The sequence below is a fragment of the Zeugodacus cucurbitae genome, chromosome 2, assembly GCF_028554725.1.
Source record: "Zeugodacus cucurbitae isolate PBARC_wt_2022May chromosome 2, idZeuCucr1.2, whole genome shotgun sequence".
In the NCBI taxonomy this organism is placed as follows: domain Eukaryota; kingdom Metazoa; phylum Arthropoda; class Insecta; order Diptera; family Tephritidae; genus Zeugodacus; species Zeugodacus cucurbitae.
Window position 1 is genome coordinate 75628303 of NC_071667.1, and position 21706 is coordinate 75650008.

General features: G+C 40.8%; 1 protein-coding gene across 1 annotated transcript in view; it reads left to right on the forward strand.

Moving 5' to 3' along the window:
• Positions 1-21706, forward strand: part of LOC105211392 (dynein beta chain, ciliary) — a 39630-nt gene that overhangs the window by 15204 nt on the left and 2720 nt on the right. Inside the window, exons 12-31 of the mRNA XM_054232685.1 lie at positions 795-1015; positions 5797-5973; positions 6035-6409; positions 6493-6666; positions 6733-7005; positions 10796-12244; positions 12323-12589; positions 12648-13010; positions 13066-13748; positions 13817-14037; positions 14185-14504; positions 14565-15025; positions 15094-15849; positions 15910-16501; positions 16620-16868; positions 17556-18032; positions 18085-18449; positions 19763-19901; positions 19958-20124; positions 20483-21673. Of these exons, the coding sequence (XP_054088660.1) occupies positions 795-1015; positions 5797-5973; positions 6035-6409; positions 6493-6666; positions 6733-7005; positions 10796-12244; positions 12323-12589; positions 12648-13010; positions 13066-13748; positions 13817-14037; positions 14185-14504; positions 14565-15025; positions 15094-15849; positions 15910-16501; positions 16620-16868; positions 17556-18032; positions 18085-18449; positions 19763-19901; positions 19958-20124; positions 20483-21673 (8920 nt within the window). The remainder of the gene's footprint in view (positions 1-794; positions 1016-5796; positions 5974-6034; positions 6410-6492; positions 6667-6732; positions 7006-10795; positions 12245-12322; positions 12590-12647; positions 13011-13065; positions 13749-13816; positions 14038-14184; positions 14505-14564; positions 15026-15093; positions 15850-15909; positions 16502-16619; positions 16869-17555; positions 18033-18084; positions 18450-19762; positions 19902-19957; positions 20125-20482; positions 21674-21706) is intronic.

The window sequence follows — 21706 nt, forward strand, 5'->3', positions numbered from 1 at the left end:
AGAGAACTATAAATTTTATGTTTCAAACTGAAACTAATGTACACCTTAATTGTGCGCTTGGTTGGTAGCATTTATTTTAGTCTGTCTCTTAAACAAGTTAATGACATTAATATATTCAAGATAGCATGAATGCAGAAAAAGGGAGTTCGGAAATTCGGTTAGAGGATGTCAATCTTCCCTTCCATCCATTCGCTCCATCAAGGTATTCGGCCTGAGAGTCGCCGAACTCCCTCAAAAGTAAATTCCAGACCTCCAAATTACTTAGACCCAAATGAATTGGCAAAATAATAAGATTTGGGTCGATGTTTCCGGAATTTCTAATGTATCGACTTACCCAATAATAAGTCCCTCCAATCCTGTCTCTATTTTTTCATAGTTCAGCCCGCCGTCTGACCAAATGTGTTATCTGAATAGCTATTCAAGAGAGTATTGACTTAGAGCTCGGAGTGGAACTCCCACTTAATCCCCTTTCGCGAAGACGAGCTTGCATTACGAGCTACAAGTCTGATTACGAATACTGTTTATCACCTTCTGTCGTTCCCCGGAACGGTCCCGAACTGGATGTAAATATTTGGAAATTATCTTCTGTCCTACACAGGCATTAACCAAGTCAAAATCCTTTCAAACTAAAAAAAAGAACGTCCTTAACTTGACAAGTTCAGCTCAAGACTGCATTACTTTTCTGCATAAACATATTAACGCGCAAATGTAATCTAGACTAAGCTCAACTATGTACACTTCACTACCTTGACTAGACAGACATACTTGAAAACTGCTTTTATTTTCGTCTTTAGACATCACCATCGACGAGCTACGTCAGCTGAACGCCGACATACACGCTGCACTCACAGCGACGATCCGCGATGCACAACACTTTGCCGCACAGTTCAACGCATACGACTTTCTGTGGCAGCAGCAGCGCGAGCAGGTGCTACAAGCCACCTTACAAGTTGCACGCGAAATGGAAGCTGTTGTTGGAAAAGGTTACGCCATCATGGAGGCATTCAAAATGCAGGTGAGTCATCGTATTTTCATGTATGTGTGTCTGACTATGAACAAGCTTTCTGCGTGCAGTGCACATTATGAAGAAGAAGTAGAGCCAAGATTGTCTACTCGCAAGATGGTTGCACAAAAGGCTTTCGACCCCTATTATTCTTGGCATATCGGTATACTTTGTCTGTCAGTGTTTTTGTTCGCAAGTAACAGTACTTGTGTTCAATGGGCTGTCATCAATGGCAAATTGGCCCTTTTTGGATGTGACATAACTTTTGCCGCTTGAAAAATTCGCAATATTTAAGTTTACATAACAAATCACCTTCTTTATTTGCTTCTATTGGTCACCTTATAGGAAGCAATCTCTTTCTAAATAAAACTTAAAAGAAGATAGTGTTATTTATACTGAATGTCTTTTATTGAAGTCGTCATGGAACGAACTATTAAAGCAGATGATATTTTTATATTTGCTTATATGATCTATCATAAGTTCCAAAACTTTTTTGACAGAGCCCCTCAAAGTCTCCCTAGAAACACAAACTGAAATATTTATCCAGTTCTTTCACAATTATTTGGGGATTATTTTTGATGCTTTAACAAGATTTTTATGTTACTAATGGGGTCGAGTTCCTTTTTGGATTCCTTGACCTTCAACATTACGGTAAAGTATTAAATAATGTACTCTTAATAAAGTGATTTCAAAATTCTCCGAATCCTGCACTTTAAGAACCGTCTGGTTATATAGATAAAGCTATCATGATGGCCAACTCGGTTCCGACACTTCGATAAATACCGTATTTAGACACCTTTTTCGGACAGCCGAGCGCACATTAGGACTTCTCCTAAGGGAACACTTATGTATATCCAAATTTAAAACGTCAATTTTCCGAAAACTTTCAACCCCGAACCAAGTGTGTCAAAATAACACTATATTGGTTGGTAACGGGAGTTAAGAAAAATAGGTGGAAATTGACTCTTTCCGGATTTGGAAGTCTAAAATACTTCTTGGACTGCTGAAATAACAAAGTCAAAAGATAAGTAGGAACAGTAGAAGTTAGAAAGAATGGCATCTTGGACCTTCAGTTTTTGGGACATATTTATTGCTCGAAATCGAAGAGCCCTTAGGAAGTACAGTCTGTAGTCTACCTGACAAGGTACCCACGCATTAGAGGTTCATCATGCCAAAGCTGGCACGAAAATATCAGATCATGGGTTACTTTGTGTCTCTTTTCAAAGTCAAAGATAGCATATTGAGCCCAATTCCAAAAAGGGTTGTAATCTATTCTCTTACTAGTAGTTTGTAACGGCATTTCGACAGCACTAGTTTGAAATTGGCATGTAGTAGAAAGTCTTGTGACCCTTGTGATAGTCGCTAGATTGTCATTTTGCGAATCTTTACGCTTCTTACTTTGTAGAAGTGTTAAACTAACTAATTATATTTGCAAATTAATAGCATTACTTCCGCAAGCAACGTCACTGCCACTAGAAAGTAGATACAATACAGCTTCCAAAATTGCATACTCTCCACCCTCTCCAAAACTAGCCAAACTCGACCCGCACAACCGTATAAACATAAACAGCAACTTGTATATTATTTTTAAGCCGCCGGCAATCCTTTAAAATAACTGAAGCGATTATGTTTAGCACATCAGCATAATCAACCAAGAGTGATGTTAACCAATTTTCCAATTATCCACAAAATTCATTTATATACATACTAGCGCCTGCCAGCACATTGACTTGAGGGTCGCAAGCAGCAATGAACTCTCATAACCACAATACATCATTCATCGTCCCTTCTTATGCTTTTCTTTGGGTTTTGGTTTTAAGAACAACACACTCACACAAGCAAACAATCACTTGTAGTATAAACTAACATTTTGTGTAGATGGCAACCCTGCCACTTGTCATCTTGTGGCCCATTACAGTAAATTGGCCGAGCATTTATCAAATGTAATGGGTCATCAGGGTGTGACTTAACGTACACTGATAATCAATATGACAATTCCTGTGTATGCCAAAAATTACATAACTACTCGTACAAGTCAGTGTGAAACTTATTTTAACTCGTCTCGTAAATTGACATACATATGTGACCAAATTAATTATATCTCGCTCTCTCTGACAAGTTTACTTCGAACGACAGTTTGATTAGTTAAAAAGCTCTGTGACATTTGGTAATTTAAAGTGACGAAGTTTACTGCAATTTTGTATTTCAGGGTTAGACAGTTAGTGGTTAAACGTAAAGACATAACGGTTGTTTGGTTGTTGGGAGCGATGTTTGGAGCCTAGATACCAATATACGCCTCAGTTTGAAGCACTTTTAGGGAGAACTTATAATTCTAGTTGAAGATCATAATTGTAGTAGGAGCTGAAGGGTTTTAGAGGGCTGATATCAGTGGTTCTGTTTTCCGATAGTCATTCCCTGAAAGGGAGATGTCTACCTTGATAGAAGGAAAAGTCATCCGAAAGCTTTTGCTAATAATCTCAAGCATATCGGATAATAGAGAAGTTGGAATATTTCCAGTTTTCGAAGAAGTAGGAAAATATCTCAATCAGATTTTCAAAACTGTGCTGTAATTTGTCTTTATATTATAACGAATTGACAACATCAATAGAATTCAAGTCAAGCAAGAAAGTCAAGTCTAACCTCTAATGCCGAAAGGACACCATTTGTGCCCTTACCATATACTCGAACGAATGTAAATAATAAATTACAGTACAAAATATGCGTGAAGTTTATTTATTACATCAAACATAACGTAACGGATTGCATTATAAGCAACTATAAGCAAAAAAAAAAACAACAACAAACACAAGAACTAACGAAAAGTAGAAATAGGAACGACAGCAGGAAGAGGCACACTCGAACTGACCATAAGCACTGGGCGCTCCGGGCGCCACACAAAAAGCCTGCTACTTGCCAGCTAATTTATGAGTGGCAATCGGTGCACGCGTATTGACTCAGCTGTTCATAATGCATGCAATTTTAGTTGGCTAATTTCTCAAGAGGTGATGAGTTTGCCAATTTCGAGTTGCTGCTGTTGAGGCCGGCTGCTACTCGTTGCTCACTACTGGCCCACACCGCAACCGAACTGAAACCGCATTAGTATGCGCACTAAAACCACGCAGCGATTACCAAAAGGCATTTCGATTTACGCAGAACGCACACACATACGAGAATACACACATATTACATAATGGACATGCATATTTTTCCCGCTATCAACCAGGCAGCTTTTCTCATTTATTTGCTAAGGCCAAAGTTATTGCAATCGGGACTATAATGAAGGAATGTGCATGTGCCTGTGCCACATTTGTAACCAACCAACGGTCATTGCTGTCGAGTGTGTGATTGCAAAATGTATTGGCTGCGTGCGCATTAAATTAAAATACCCAAATGAAGCGCCCATCTATCATGTGCTGCAGCTGATGAGGTTGGTAGGGACTCATTTTAGAGAGATTAGGTTGGAACTCGTATTTTGGCATCTGCTAAAAACAGTAAGCCTTCTGCTATTGTGTGGGGAGTTAACGATGGCATCCGATGCGACGGCTCTTAGTGTGTTCTGGCGCAGAGACTGGTGGACCCTTATCTGCTGGCGAATAAGTATAGTAGGAACTCTGTACCCTGTAACGTTACAACTAGCTTGACATATTCATACGATTAGATAAAATAGAATGGAATGGAACCAAACTGTTCCGCACTGATAGTAATATAGAGAAGATAATGAAATGTCTTATTTTGATTAAACCTTACCTTCGTAGAAGTTGAATATTTCATGAGTACAAATTCTGAAAGCAAATCATTCTTGATAACCGTATCTATCATGGTCTGAAGATCCCTCAATCTCAGCTTGTTGACCATTGGCCCTAAAGTCGTTTATTATAATTGCCGATTTCTTGCTCTATACCTCAGCGTCGACCCGAAAACAGAGATCCCGCTAAAACGAAGCTGCCCAATCTACGAAGAAATATTGTTGATACCAGTAACTGTGGACAATATTCTCCAAATTATTTTGTGGAATGCCGACGTCTTTGACCGGGTAAAAATCCAAGTGTTTTCCGTTTATACAGACCCGACTGCAGAGAGATTAAGTTAGCAATACTTTCGCCTACATCCTAAAAACGCCCTACTGAAAATCTAAACGCCTCACTCTAGATCAACGTGATGGATATGACGACAGAAAATATTCACTGAGAACCACTTTTCTGAATTATTTACTACTGTTCTACCGGCCCGTTCATCGAATGTGATAAAATCCGAGATCAGGCATCTTGTCAAAGGCTTATATCAGCATTATGAGCTCCTATTCTCGCTGAACCGCCTGTTTAGCCACAAGAGCTTCTTATAAGTTCTTTAGTGAGACTGCAAGCAAAGTAAAAAGCATAATGAATGCGACCACCCTAGCACATATAACATGCTGTTACTTATGCATATGTGTAAGTAAACAATAACGGAATTGACCAAACGAGCTTGCATTTTATTGCCTCAATGAATCGACCAGCCACCAAAGCACCTGTGTCACTCAGCAGTTATTTATATATACATATATATATCCATATCAATATAAATATCTTACTTATAGTAGAATTTACCAAGAATTCACAGATTTACAGTTCCATATGAATACTTTTATTGGATTTTGTGGTTGACGCATACGCAGCTGTATTCGATTGACTTTGGTTAGAAACGGCAGCTAAAATCCATTTCCAAACTGATTTATGTGTTCCACTATATATATAAATTGCAAACTATAATCAATTTTATTAATTTCTTCTTTTATACAAATGCCCTTTCGCCAGATTGATCGTTACAATGAGCATCACGAGGCCGTTGAGCAACTAGCAGGACAACAGCGCATAAATGGCTGGCTGAGCATCGATTTGAATCCATTGAAATATGCGCTGCTCAACCACATCTGCAAATGGTCACACCTACACAAACGCTGGCTGCTGCAGTATGTGGAACGCACATTGAATGTGAGAGCGGTCTTAACGATAAACTACTTTCTATGTACACTCATGATTTTCTCTCTATCAGGAACTCACCAACTTCATCAGTCATGGTCTAGCGATACTCCAACTACCCGTTAGTTTGAGAAATTTTCGGCGCTTGCTACGCGTACTCGCTGTTATGGCACAGATTCACAAGCACGCCACCTATGCGGACAATATGTTTAAGCCACTTAAGGACATCATGTCTTTACTCAAGTCGTATAATGTGGAATTTGATCAGCAGTTGCTGCGGAATATCGATCACTTGCCGTTGCAATGGAAGCATTTGAAGGATGTTGCGGCAGCGCGTTCGGAAGCACTGCAGGAAGCGCAAAGCTATCAGCGAGAGCGTGTTAATGCCATGATTGTTATATTCATGTCACGGTTGCAGAACTACGCCAAGCAGTTTCCGCGCTTGCCGGTGAGTGTGATATACTTATCCTTAACAGAAGCATCCTCAACTCTGCTTATCTTATATTGCTGAGTACCACTTTTTCCTTGCAGTTCTTCACCGTACCTTGTGTCGATGTGTATGACCACTGTGACAATGTTTGCACTCGTTTAGATCACTTTGCTTCTCTCCATCATCGATTCCTGCGCTATTCGGTACTGCTCGGCATCGATGCTGCGGATGCATCCACACTGCAGCTGTGTACCGCCGAACTGAGACGCATTAAGGTGGGTACAAACGCATCTATGAAAAGAACTGACCTCCACTTCATCTTTGTATCCAACTTTTCACAGCAACTATGGGACTATGTGCATGTCATTGAGGCCTGTATTGTGGAGTGGCATGCCACAGCGTGGCACAGCATCGACACCGATGAATTGGAAACAGAGTGTAAAAAGTTCACACGTGATCTACGTACTCTGGATAAATGTATACGCGATTGGGCGCCATACGCTTATATTGTGGATATACTCAAGGAGTTGATGGCTTCATTGCGCGCCATTACCGAACTACAGAATACGGCTATCAGCGAACGACATTGGCTCGAATTGATGCAAGCCACAAAGGTGATTTGTTGAATTGAGTTTTTTGACTTTAAGTTATTCATTTGACATTATTTTTTGCTTGCATTCGGTGGATAGTTAACACAGTTACATACCGTGGAGTATCTGGTAAGTTAGATGTATATGCTGGAGAACCGCTCATAAGCATTAGTGATCAAAAAACCCTGTGGAAAACACTGAACGAATATGAACGAAGCCCTAGCAAGCCTTTACCTATACAGAGACATACTATATATCTTAATTATGATACTCAGATTTCAATTCAGATTGAAATTCTAAGACTTCCTCTCACTCTCTCTTCACTCTCGGAAGATCTCTCACGCTTTGAACCTCTATCTCGTTTCTTGTAGTTCTGAAGATCCATCTCTCTCTCTCTCTCTATGAGATCTGTCCTTCTGTAGATCTCTTTCTCCCTCTCTCTCTCTGAAAATCTATTCTTCTCTAGATATCTCTGAAAATCCGTCCTACTCTAAATCGCTTTCTCTCTCTCTCTCTCTCTATCAGAGTTCGTCCTTCGAACCATTGAGCTCATGAATTGGCCAGAAATGGGATCAAAGAAAACAATCTTTAGAGCTTTGCAATTTAAAATTTCTCAAATTTCGTATTCCGGATTTTGTGAATAACAAGCCACTCTGTGTCAGTGCATTTTACATATCCAATTTATGGATTTATTTTCACAATTTGTATATGTCCAAACTTGATTAGGATCAAGTGCTTGCTGCACTCAGCAACGAATTGCGTAAGTTACACCCGTCAGTTGCAATGATTGAACCATGTAAATTTAATTCTACGAACGAAACAAGAGAGTCCACAAATTCCGGGAAAACAGACTTACATATCTACTCGTCTCCGAAAGTGTGCATGTGTATGTGTGTGGCCGGATACAAGTGCAGACGAGATTGAATTGTATACTTTGCTCAAGTCTATATAAATTCAGTGCATATGTCTAACACACACAAGCACTCACAGACATAAATACAGTGTTGCCTTTGACATTAATATTTACATGAAAATAGTTTGTAAATCCGGTATGTGTGTGTGTGTGTGTTTGTATGTGTTGCCGTGCTGTTGTGCCCATCTGAGGCTGAGCCCCGATATTAGCAAATAATTGACAAGTTAAAATTACATTTTCAATTAAAGACAAATTCTGCAATCACAGTCACGAAAATTAGTGGCTCATTCCACTCTTGTATGCAATGTACTAAAATTTATGTTAGCAACATGTAAATGCAAATGTATGTGTGTGTTGTACAGCAGCTGCCCGAAATTACTTAGACAATTTATTTACATGTCAAATTAACCAACCGTATCGTTTACTTGATTGCAAATACAGTTATACAAGTAAAATATTCAGAAGGGTTTATGAGCCAGTACACACACAAGCAGAGCTGTTGTACTGAATTGATATAGCATATTAGTTGCATATGCACAGGCGTATTTGTGTGTGTGTGCGTTTGCAATATTGTTAGTTTCATAGAAATATTAATTAGAATTTTTTCGTGTTGTTTAGTAGAAAGCGAAATTATTATTGCATACAGATATGTACTTTTTTCAGTGCAGTTATACAGAAAAATATAAAAAAATTGTCAGTAGATTTAAAATACAAAAATATAAATTAATTGTTGCCGAAAATAATATGGATATTTAATATAATTTTTTCAAAATAAAAGAGCGTTTATTAATTGTGATATTTTTTACAAAATAAATAATTATTTCACGTTTAAAATTTATTCGAAAATATGAAAATATCGAAAATTTGTTTACTCGTTTTAATTTTATTCTTAAATCACTTTTAAACAAAGATTAAAAATTTATTGAATTAAATGTCCAAAAAAAATATTGAATTTAAAGCTTGATCGCTGTATCTGGTGTGTGACTTCGATAAATTTATAGAATTGAATTGTAGGCAACATTTGTACTTATTATTTTAAGAAAAATATCATATAAAGACGATCATCTAGCCTACATTTAGGATGAATATAGAAAACAATAACAAGTTAAAACAAAATCTGAACATATTTATTAACTACTAATAAAGGGTTTTTCAATAAGAGAGCTACAAAGCGTGTCTTTTTTTTAATAAAACAAAAACGGTTTGGGATATCATGGAAATTCTTTATTCCTGTGAAAATACATTCGATGTAAATTATGTATGGAACTCGTTTTGTTTCGCATGATCACCACGGGCACGCTTGCAGAAGTCCAAACGCTGAACCCTATTTTCGACTGTCAAGCACAAATCGGCCGATACGGCTGCAATTTAACGTTCGACATTCGTACGAAGTTCATCAATCTTGTTGCGAAACTTGTTGGCATAGACCATAGACTTGACGTAGCCCCATAGGAAATAGTCTAACGGCGGCAAATCGGCGGCCAATTGATTGGACCATTTCGTGAGATCACACGTTCTCCAAACTTGATTTCTAATCAAATTCGCTGTAAGGCTTGTGAAACCGTTCTGTTGGAACCACATATTGTCCAAGCCCACAACATCCAATTAGGGCCAAAAAATATTCGGTTATCATTGAGCGGTAGCGGTTCCCATTCATGTGCCGGTCTTGATCATCACGGAAAAATTACGACCCAATGATGCCGCAGGCCCATAAATAGCACCAAACCGTATTTTTTTCGAAATGCAATGGTAACTCATGGAGTACGTGTGGATTGCTTCCTGACCAATAACGCACCAATAACGCATATTTTGCTTATTGGGGAAGCCATTCAGCCAGAAATGAGCCTCACCATAAACTGAACGTCTTAAAGTTGAGGCCACTGACTCCGAATTTCGGTAGAACATTTTAATAATTTCGACTCGTTGTTGGATCGTATATTATTCTATTATGAAATGGCAAACCGTACTGAACAGACATGAAAAACGCTTTATGCGCCTAAATGTAGGCAACGTGTATACCTACTTTTCATTAAGATGTCTTATAAAAAAATCTAGCCTACATTTAGGATGAAATTATTATTCTTAGTTAAAACAAAATCTATAAACGTTTAATGACAGTATAATATTCATATAATTGTTACCAGCTATTCAATAGTTAGTCCTATTCACTCAGTTGTCACATTATATTTGTAAACTTATGAAAATCATAGATAATCTGCAATACATATGGCATAAGGCTGAAAACTTCTGTTAATGGAATCGGCACTCTTTATTTTTCCAATTCTTTCCTAACAAAAAACGTTCCTTCTAACCTCAAATTAGTCTTTGTAATATCACCTTCCCCATTTTTCAAATAAGAGATATTGATAGTCTTGGGAATCGAATTGGTTGCAAGGTCTCAACAAACGATTTTAATAATTTTGAGAATCCTAATTTTTCTCAAAAATGTGTTTTAAAACAGGCTTCCTGCAAATTTTTTGGCTGAAAGATGCCATTTATAGCTAAACCATTTATACTTCCAAAAATTTTACACTGAGTATGACATGTTTCCACTGCGTATGAGTGATATTATTAATGAAGGCTTTTAGGAAGCAACAGATATGTAAACTACAGAAACACATATATATGCATCCAACCAATGCTTTGGCAGGCTTTTTGTGCAGCTGGCATTTCACAACAAATAATAATTAAATTTAAATTAATTTGGTAAATCATGCTGCAAATCACTGTGCATTACCTGAGGCTGACAGTATGTGCATAGAAGCCTTTGCTTGTTTACTTGAACGCACACTAACAAACACTCTACATAATTACAATTACCTTGTGAGCCAGCATTGCAACTTAATAATGTTTGTATTTTCATGTCTCAATGAATCTTCCTATATAAATTATCGCTTTCAGCTCTCTTTCAAAAGCAATAAAAACACTTCGTTAGAGCAACTACTTCGTTTGAAGTTGCATCAGCATGAGGAGGAAATTAAGAACACCGTCGATCGCGCAGTTAAGGAAATGACAGTGACCAAAGTGTTGGATGAGATCAAAGTCACCTGGACGCGTATGAGTTTCGAAACGGAGCAACATCAGCGGCGCACAGAAGTGCAGTTGCTTAAGGTCTCCGAAGAGCTAATGGAGACGCTCGATGATAATCAGATGCAGCTGCAGAATATCGCCACTTCCAAGAACATTGAGTACCTGCTGGACAAGCTAAGCTACTGGCAGCGTATATTGAACGATATCGATGCGCTGATTGGCAGCTGGTTCGAGGTGCAACGTAAATGGGTTTACTTGGAGGCGATTTTCATCGGCACTGCCGATATACGCGCGCAATTACCCATGGACGCAGCAAGCTTTGAGGTTATAGACAACGAATTCACACTACTTTTAGGCGAGGTTATACACATCGGTATCGCCATGCAGATCGTGCTACAGTGCGAGCAAATTTTCTCTACTTTGGCGACGTTACAACAACGCTTGGCAGTATGTGAGAAGGCTTTGAATGACTACTTGGAGACGAAGCGTTTGGTCTTTCCACGTTTCTACTTCATATCCGCCGTCGATCTCCTCGATATACTCTCGAATGGCAATTGTCCGCACGTCATAGACCGACATCTCATTAAACTGTTCGACTCCATACTGCGGCTTGAATACGAATTGAGCGCTGAAAACGGACCATACCAAGCGATCGGCATGTATTCAAAGGAGAACGATGAATATGTGCGTTTTGCAGGTGTTAATGAAAGCGCGCCACATGTAAAGTGTGCCGAGCGTGTGGAGTTATGGTTAAACGAAGTCATCTTTCAGATGCGTAGCACATTGCATGAACTCTTTCGGCGCGCATTGCATGCACAAGTGAATCGCTCGCGTGAATCGTGGCTGCATGAGTGGCCCGCACAGGTCGCTTTGTGCTGCAGCCAAATAGCTTGGGCAGCCGATGTGAATCGTGCTTTTGCATGGATGGACGAGGGTTACGAAGCTGCCATGAAGGAGCTCCACAAGCGACAGATGGCGCAACTGAATTCACTCATCAACTTACTGTTGGGCGAACTGACACCCGGCGATCGTCAGAAGATAATGACCTTATGTACGATCGATGTGCATTCACGTGATGTAGTCGGTAAAATAATACTGGCTAAGGTCGATAATGCGCTGGCTTTCCAATGGCAAAGTCAGTTACGACATCGCTGGGATGACGCTATGCTCGAGGCAGAGCACCGACCAGCAGCAGCTGACGAGGACTGTTTTGCGAACATCTGCGATGCGGAATTCCGCTACGCCTATGAATATCTCGGCAATACTTCACGCTTAGTTATTACACCGTTAACGGATAGATGTTACATCACTCTGACGCAGGTAAGTTTAGGTTAGATCCAAACTTTGTTTATGTTGTTCTTCTGAACCAAATTTTAACTTAAAACGTTTCAATTCCAGTCATTGCATCTCGTAATGGGTGGCGCCCCAGCTGGACCAGCTGGCACTGGCAAAACCGAAACCACAAAGGATTTGGGGCGCGCTCTTGGCATGATGGTGTACGTGTTCAACTGTTCCGAACAAATGGACTACAAATCTTGTGGCAACATTTACAAGGGTCTGGCGCAGACAGGTGCCTGGGGCTGTTTCGACGAATTCAATCGTATAGCAGTCGAAGTGCTATCAGTTGTAGCCGTACAAGTGAAGACTATACAAGACGCAATAAAGGTATGACTTTTCTCTAAAAAATCAAAATAACTAATAGTAAAGAGCTGGCTCTGCGCAGATGCATCGAAATCGCTTCACATTTATGGGTGAGTCCATCGCTTTAGTGCCTTCTGTGGGTATCTTCATTACTCTCAATCCCGGTTACGCTGGACGTACTGAATTGCCGGAAAACTTGAAGACACTATTTCGCCCATGCGCTATGGTCGTACCGGACTTTGCGCTCATTTGTGAAATTATGCTAATGGCGGAAGGTTTCCAAGATGCGCGCATACTCGCACGTAAATTCATAACACTGTACACGCTGTGTCGTGAGCTCTTATCAAAGCAGGATCACTATGATTGGGGGCTACGCGCTATTAAGTCCGTATTGGTGGTGGCGGGCACCTTGAAACGAGATGACCACAGTCGACCAGAAGATCAGGTTTGTCGCTAGTAACAGTGTCATTTTCCACTAAATTTCTACATTTCATTTCAAGGTACTCATGCGTGCCTTGCGAGACTTTAATATACCAAAGATTGTGACCGAAGACGTTTCCATATTTATGGGACTTATTGGCGATCTCTTTCCCACACTGGATGTACCACGCAAGCGCATTTTTGACTTTGAAAAGACTATACGACGTGCTGTAAATGAGAATAAACTACAACCTGAGGAGGGATTTCTGATGAAGGTGGTACAACTGCAAGACTTGCTGGACGTACGCCATTCAGTCTTTATAGTTGGCAACACTGGTACTGGAAAGACGAAAATTTGGCAAACACTACTTGAAACCTATCGCATACAAAAGTTGAAACCCGTCTGTAGTGTGCTCAACCCAAAAGCCTTATCCAATGACGAGCTCTTCGGCGTCGTAAACTCGACAACACGTGAATGGAAAGATGGACTATTCTCGTCGATAATGCGTGAACAGACAAATTTACCCGCGGGTAGCCCCAAATGGATTATACTTGATGGCGATATCGACCCAATGTGGATAGAAAGTTTGAATACCCTCATGGATGACAACAAAATATTGACGCTCGCCAGCAACGAACGGATTACACTGAAGCGCGAAATGCGTCTACTCTTCGAGGTGGGACATCTTAAGGCAGCTACACCCGCCACAGTTTCTCGAGCTGGTATTTTATATATTAATCCACAAGATATGGGTTGGTCGCCGTAAGTAACACCAGTCCAAATATTTATAATAAATTGGAATGAGTCTTATTTTATAATCATTGTTATAGGTATGTGCTCTCTTGGATAGAAACGCGTAATGACCCTATTGAAAGAGGTACTCTTACCACTTTGTTTGAAAAGTATTTTCCCAGCTTGATGTCTCGACATCGTACATTCCGACGTACAACGCCGATTAGCGAAATGGCTATGATACAAATGACTTGTCATCTGCTGGAGAGCTTACTACACTTGCTCAAACAGGTAAATTGTATGAGGTCCAAAATAAGAGGTATGTTATATTTAAAATCGACCGTCACAGGCTCGGACTGATAATCCACAGCGATAGTAGAAATATGAAACTTGGAAGAAGGTTGGCTTGACATCACTGTACTCACACGCTATTTTCATATTCCTTTCTAGGCTGATAAGCTCGCAGAAACAGCCATCGATGTCACTACACACAATCTCGTCAATCCCAATGAAGCCACAAGCGGTTCAGTTGACCTCTCTATCGAATTGATTTTCATCTATGCAACAATGTGGGGCTTCGGCTCAGCATTGCATCAAGATCACATCATCGATTGGCGACGCGAATTCCACAAATGGTGGATAAGCGAATACAAGGATGTCAAATTGCCGACACAAGATTCCATTTTCGATTACCAACTAGATGTGCGAACAAACAAATTTCGACGTTGGTCTGAATTGGCGGCGGAACGGAAAATCGAGTCAATAGATACGGAAATGCCAATACAGGTACGCATCACACGCACAACCAAATGTGGACATTTATCAAAATTTTATTTCGTCTCGCAGTCTTTGCTCGTGCACACGGTGGAAACAGTGCGATTGACATACTTTTTGAAATTGCTCATCGAACGTAGATACGCATGCATGTTGGTGGGGAACTCTGGCTGTGGGAAGAGCGCAATTTTTCGTGAACTTTTCAGCTTGTACGAGAATGAGCTCGGTGCGGGCGATGTTGATAGCTTAATGCCGCGGCAGGCGGTGGACATAAAACGCCCGAAGCTGATATCGCATAGACCACGAAACATAGCAGTGCAGACGACATATTTCAACTACTACACGACATCGGAGATATTTCAGAAAATACTGGAACGTCCGTTGGAGAAGAAGTCAGGACGCTGTTACGCGCCTAGTGGCGCGAATCGACATCTCATTTACTTCATTAACGATCTCAATATGCCCGAAGTGGATGTGTATGGTACTGTGCAGCCGCACACGATTATACGACAGTTCATGGACTACAGACAGTGGTGAGCAAGGCGTTACGAAGTATAATAGTAAATAGTTTCTAAAACCATCCATTCACTGTGACCAATAGGTACGATCGTCAGCGTCTGCAGTTAAAGGATATACGTCATTGTCAGTTTGTCGCCTGCATGAACCCCACGGCTGGCTCTTTCACCATCGATCCACGCTTGCAGCGCCACTTCTCCATGTTTTCTGTGTCTACACCCTCCGAGGAGACATTGCAACGTATTTCCAGTACAATTTTACGCAGTCACTTGGAGAATCCCTACAACTCTTTCAGCAAGGAGCTCAAAGGCATCGCGGAGCTGTTGGTACAAGTAGGTATCGCTTTACATCGTCGCATGGAATATGCGTTCCTACCGACTGCGGTGAAATTCCATTACGCTTTCAATCTACGTGATCTCACCAACATCTATCAGGGGCTGATGTACAGCTGTGGCGTACCGACGGGTCAAACAGGCAATGTTATGTTGGCCAACAATGGCACGGTCTGCAGCAAACCCGCCGACTTGATACGTCTATACGTGCACGAGGCTTATCGTGTCTACCACGATCGTTTGGTCGATCAGTATGACATCAAGTCCTTCAAGGCAACCATACGCGATATCTTCAAGAAGGACTTTGAAGATTTCGATGAAGATTTTGTGTTTGCCGAACCACTTATCTACAGCCATTTTGCACAATCGCTTGTGGATCAGAAGTACATGCCGCTACGTAGCTGGGATAAGCTACATCAATTGCTGATGGAAGCGCAGGCCAACTACAATGAGGTCGTGGGCTATATGAATTTGGTGATGTTTGAAGACGCGATGATACATGTTTGTCGGTATGTTTTATAAAATTGTAAATTGTTTCAAGAAGTGCTTGTATCGACATAAACTTCTAGCATTAATCGTATATTGGAGAGTCCACGTGGCAATGCGCTGCTGATCGGCGTCGGCGGTTCGGGTAAACAGACACTCGCACGACTCGCCTCGTTTATCTCATCGCTAAGCGTATTTCAAATACAACTTAAACGTGGTTTTGGTCTACAGAATCTGAAAGAAGAATTCGCCACTTTATACATGAAAGTTGGACTGAAAAACGTGGCCTCGGTGTTTCTAATGTCCGACGCGCAAATACCGGAAGAATCTTTACTAATGCTCATCAATGATCTCTTAGCCTCTGGCGAGATACCAGAACTCTTCAACGAAGATCAGCTGGATACTATTGTCAATGGTATACGCAATGAAGTGAAACAAAGCGGCACACTCGACACCAAAGAGAATTGCTGGCGCTTTTTTATCGACAAAATCAGACGACTCTTAAAAGTGGTGCTCTGTTTCTCACCCGTCGGACAGACTTTACGTGTGCGCGCACGTAAATTTCCGGCCATACTTACCCGCACCAGCATCGATTGGTTCCATGAGTGGCCGAAAATAGCCTTGGAGTCGGTCTCGCAGAAATTCCTCAATGAAATCGAACAGCGCATTTTACCAGTGAGCTCAAAGACAACGCATATAGCTTTGCTTTCCATTTAACTCTTTCCTCTGTCTCTTAACTTTTATTTATTTTTCTTGTGCACCCCTTCACATGTCCACATGTCGCACATTGTAGCGGAACATGGTGCGGCCTATTGGTTGCTTTATGGCCTACGTTCATCACACAGTCAATCAGATTTCGAAAATTTATTTACAAAACGAAAAACGTTTTAACTACACAACACCGAAAACCTTTCTCGAATACATTTTCCTCTATCGCAAATTGTTGGTGGAGAAGAACGGCGAGCACGCAGGACGCATACAACGCTTGCAAAGCGGCATGTCTAAATTGGCTGAGTGTGCTTGTCAAGTGGACGCACTGAAGGTAGGAAAGGTCACAAACACGAATAGTATATACTCTCTCACACTCTTCCACAAAGATGTAGCACAAAGAAAAATAGCGAATGCGTGTGAAATTGTGTGCTTTGGACAGCCAGTTGTGTGGACAATCGACCGTCCGCTTTTCAATTAGTCCTCGTAATTGAGTTGTCTACGCGGCTAAGTGCGATGTGTAACGTTACTCTCAAACATTTTCCAGTGTGTGAAATTCGTTGCAAAGTGTAGTTGGTGAAGCAAACGGTCGAAACGAAATGATATGGTAAATAAATTCGCGTTTCCGCGTGACCACAATATTCAGAGCGGAACGCGTTGGGTTTGAAATGCGAGTCGTTGAAATCTTAAAGAGACTAAATCCGGATGATTTGAAATCTCACTTTATCTGTGCTTCAATTAATTTTCCAATTTTTTTACTATTTCCGGGAGCTAAAGTTCGAAGAAAACATCTTGTCTGATATCTGAAGTAGATAACTATGTTATAGAGTTCCAAAAACCTTTGGCGTCTCAAAAGATCGAGAGATTAGCAATCGTGTTTTATGTAAATACTATGCGATCCGAGACGGAATGAAAGATCTATATACCTCCCATACACATGTTTTTTCCAAAACAAATTCCATAAACACTCTTTAGAGATATGTTGTATTCTCCATCACTTATTCAATCCTTCCCATAACAGAACCAACTGGCCATTCAGGAGGTCCAGCTGGCAGCAAAAAATGCCGCGGCCGATAAACTAATCGTCATTGTCAGTGCCGAGAGTGAGAAGGTGAAGCGCGAGAAGTCGACTGCGTCTGAGGAGGAACAACGCGTGCGTATCATTGAAGAAGATGTTTGCATGAAGACCAAACTATGTGAAGAAGATCTGCGCAAGGCCGAGCCCGCACTTGTAGCCGCGCAGGCAGCACTAAACACTTTGAATAAAAATAATCTCACAGAATTAAAATCATTCGGCTCACCACCGAAGGCCGTGGTGAATGTCTGCGCTGCCGTAATGGTTCTACTCGCCAAAAATGGTAAAATACCACGCGATCGCAGCTGGAAGGCAGCCAAGCTAACGATGGTGCGCGTCGATCAGTTTCTGTACGACTTGGTGAACTACAACAAGGACAGCATACATCCAAATATAATAGAAGTGCTGCAAGAATACTTGAAAGTAAGTGTTTTAAGTATTACCAAAAAAATATTTCTGCAATATCTCCACTTAGGACCCAGAATTCAGTCCCGAGAAGGTAGTGCAAAAATCCGTCGCTGCCGCTGGGCTCTGCGCTTGGGTCATCAACCTACATCGTTACCATCAAGTCTTTCTTATAGTCGGTCCAAAGCAGCAGGCTTTACAGGATTCGCAAAAGGAATTACTGGAGGCACGGGAACGCCTGCAATACTTAAAGTTCAAAATCCAGGAGTTGGAGCTGAAACTTGCTGAGATACAGGCAGAGTTCGAGGAGGCTATAGCAGCTAAACAGATGTGTCAGCGTGAGGCGGATAAAACCGCATTCACTATAGACCTAGCGCATCGTCTTATTAATGGTCTGGCTAATGAGAATGTGCGTTGGAAGGAATCAGTGCAGAGGTGGGTAGGGTGGTGGTAATATCACCATTGCAAAATTGAAATGGTAAAACGAATGTACATTTAAAAAAATGTGAACAACATTTCAACAGTAAAAATTGAACAATTCTTCGACTCTCGAGTTCGTCATAGAACATTTCGGAAAATACAATTTTCCAAACTGGTCTGTGTTTAGTACGACCTTTCAGGTCAACTTCTATATAAAAAGTAATGAATTTGTTATGCATTAAGAAGGGATCATAATACGGTTCCCACGATAGCTTGGTAAGCGTATCTGGAACGGACCCCGATTTGTATTTAAATAAGAACCATCAACTCGGTAGTATTTCTATTTTTTTGAATAAATGTGGCATACCTTTAAGCTGATACAGATTAAGTCAAATTCAACTAATTCTAAACTAAATATTTGTAAATATATGACGCTAACGAAAAGCACTTCCTAGAATATATTTAATGCTCAAAGCTGCCGTTATCTTCACAGAGTTCATTGAAGTGACGAACGCTTCAAGTTGCTTGTTTAATGAAATAACTTGCAGAATTTTAATTAAACCAAATCGAGCAACTTAAGAATATTAAAACACAAGCGTATTTAGAAGATTTTGATTAAATTTGATTTTCTATGCCGTGCTCAGTCAAGTGATTAACAGTTTCTTTGCTTGTCTACACAGAGTGAAGAGCTGAGCATAACTTCGCTGTCAAAATGGCTTAGGCTGGAGAAGATTTTCTATTTCAATATACTGTATGTGTGTGCTAAGACGACTCAACTGCATATGATTACGTTTGAATTAGGTGCTTAGTCAATATTATCGCATTACACAAACAACAACATAAAATACTGCAAATAATTTATAATCAAAGCATTTCGTTATTAAAATCCATAAATCAAAAGCATACATGAAATATCTGCTCAATGGCATAACATAAGCGCTGCATTAAGGAGCAAGTGTGCACGAGTGTGTGTGTGGGTACATCATACGAAAAATAGTACATAGCAAGAATGCAACAATGCATACTTGCAACTTTGTATACACTTACCGCAGCGCTCACGAGCAACTAACAGACATCGTCCATCAGCCATGAGCCAGCAGCCATCAGCTAAGAGCCACGAACCATTTGCTTAAGGTCCAGGTCATTATTTTTTCAATTTCCCGTTGCTTAAGCGCATTAACTTTGACTTCCGTCTTCGTGGACGACACTTTTCTTGACTTTTATACACTCATACATATATATTATGATTTCATCCTTTCTGCATTGCTTACTCCGCGTACGTCCGACGGTCGCTGCCTTTGACGGTTTGTGTTGTCGTCAATAAGCAGCTTACAAGCGAAAATTGGTACACTACCTGGCGATATCTTGCTAATTTCCTCCTTCTTGTCATATGTTGGCTGCTTTACGAGACGCTATCGCGAGGAGCTGCAGCAGAAGATGTGGATGACGAGCTTTGCTAAAATCGAGGTGAAAATGGCAAACTTATTTTTACTTCTTGTTACATTTATTGCTTCGTAATACAGTCTCAGGTGCCGTACACAATTGGTGTGGATCCCTTGACTCTACTCACCGACGATGCACAAGTTGCGACTTGGAATAATGAGGGGCTACCAGTGGATCGCATGTCGACGGAAAATGCAACGATTTTAACACATTCCACGCGCTGGCCACTTATGATTGATCCACAGCTGTGAGTCCAACTATATAGTGATTAAGGCTTTCACTTTATCATCCAAATTACACCACTGTACCGATGGATTTTTAAAACTGCATCACCAAGTTCATAAAGCTTCACAAGCACTACAAAACAAAATCTTTAGTCCAATCGTAGCTCGTCTAGAACTATATTGGTACACTTCATAAGGTCCCATCAATATCCACGGTTCATAAACCAGAGAAGGCTCGTAATCTGTACTGAGCTTTCTAAAGAGCTTTGCTTTCAAGCTATCATTTTAAGCTGCAAGTTTTCCTTGGTTTCAGTATTCTACCATCTTCATAGGCATTAAATTATTCTGTCTCACATAAACTACCTTTTATCTAATCCACAGTCAAGGCATTAAATGGATAAAAAATCGGTATGGCGAATCATTGGTTATAATACGTTTGAATCAGAAAGGTTTCCTGGATGTATTGGAAAAATCAATGAACAACGGCGATACTGTGCTTATAGAACAAATTGGCGAAACCATCGATACAGTGTTGGAGCCATTACTCAGTCGCGCTTTAATAAAGAAGGGACGCTACATACGTATTGGTGGCAAAGAGATGGACTTCAATGCAAACTTTCGTTTACTGCTGCACACAAAACTACCGAATCCACATTACAAACCTGAAATCCAGGCACAAACTACGCTCATCAACTTTACTGTAACACCAGATGGACTGGAGGAACAGCTGCTCGCAGAGGTGGTTAAAATCGAACGACCCGATTTGGAGCAAATGAAGATCGACGTAACGGTACAACAGAATAAGTTCAAAATTTCACTGAAAGCCTTGGAAGATGAGCTGCTTGTACGTTTGGCCACAGCCAGCACGAATGTGTTGGACGACCACGCGCTCGTGATCAACTTGGAGGCGACCAAACACACTGTGGACGAGATTGAGCTGAAGGTGCGTGAGGCGCTCATAACGAGCGCGCAAATTGACGAAGCGCGTAATATGTATCGTGCAGCTGCCAAGCGTGCAGCCATACTTTACTTTGTACTAACCGATCTGAGTCGCATAAATCCGATTTACAAATTTTCGCTAAAATCCTTTATGCATGTCTTCAAGAAAGCTATATCCACTGCGCCAAAAAGTAAAAATCACGAGAGACGTGTTCAACACCTGGTAGCGTCTATCACGCTGCAGACGTTCGTTTATACGATGCGTGGTCTCTTCGAGGCTGATAAACTAACATTCACATCACATATGATATTGCGTATCCAAAGCGCCGCCGGACAAATTTCCAAAGATGAGTTTGATTTTCTTCTACGCTTTCCACATGATCCCAATTCGCTGTCGCCCTTGGATTTTGTCAGCCGTAAAGCTTGGGGCGGCATAAAGTCACTAGGTGGTATTGAACATTTTTACGGCATTGACAAGGACTTGGAGAGTTATCCGAAGCGTTGGAGTAAATTTCTTGCAAGCGCCGCGCCGGAACGAGAGCAATTTCCCGGCGAATGGAAGTATCGGTCGCCGCTGCAGAAGCTTTGTATTATACGAGCGCTACGACCGGACCGGATGTTGTACGCAATGAGGTAAGTACTAAAGATAAGGAAGACAAAGAGATG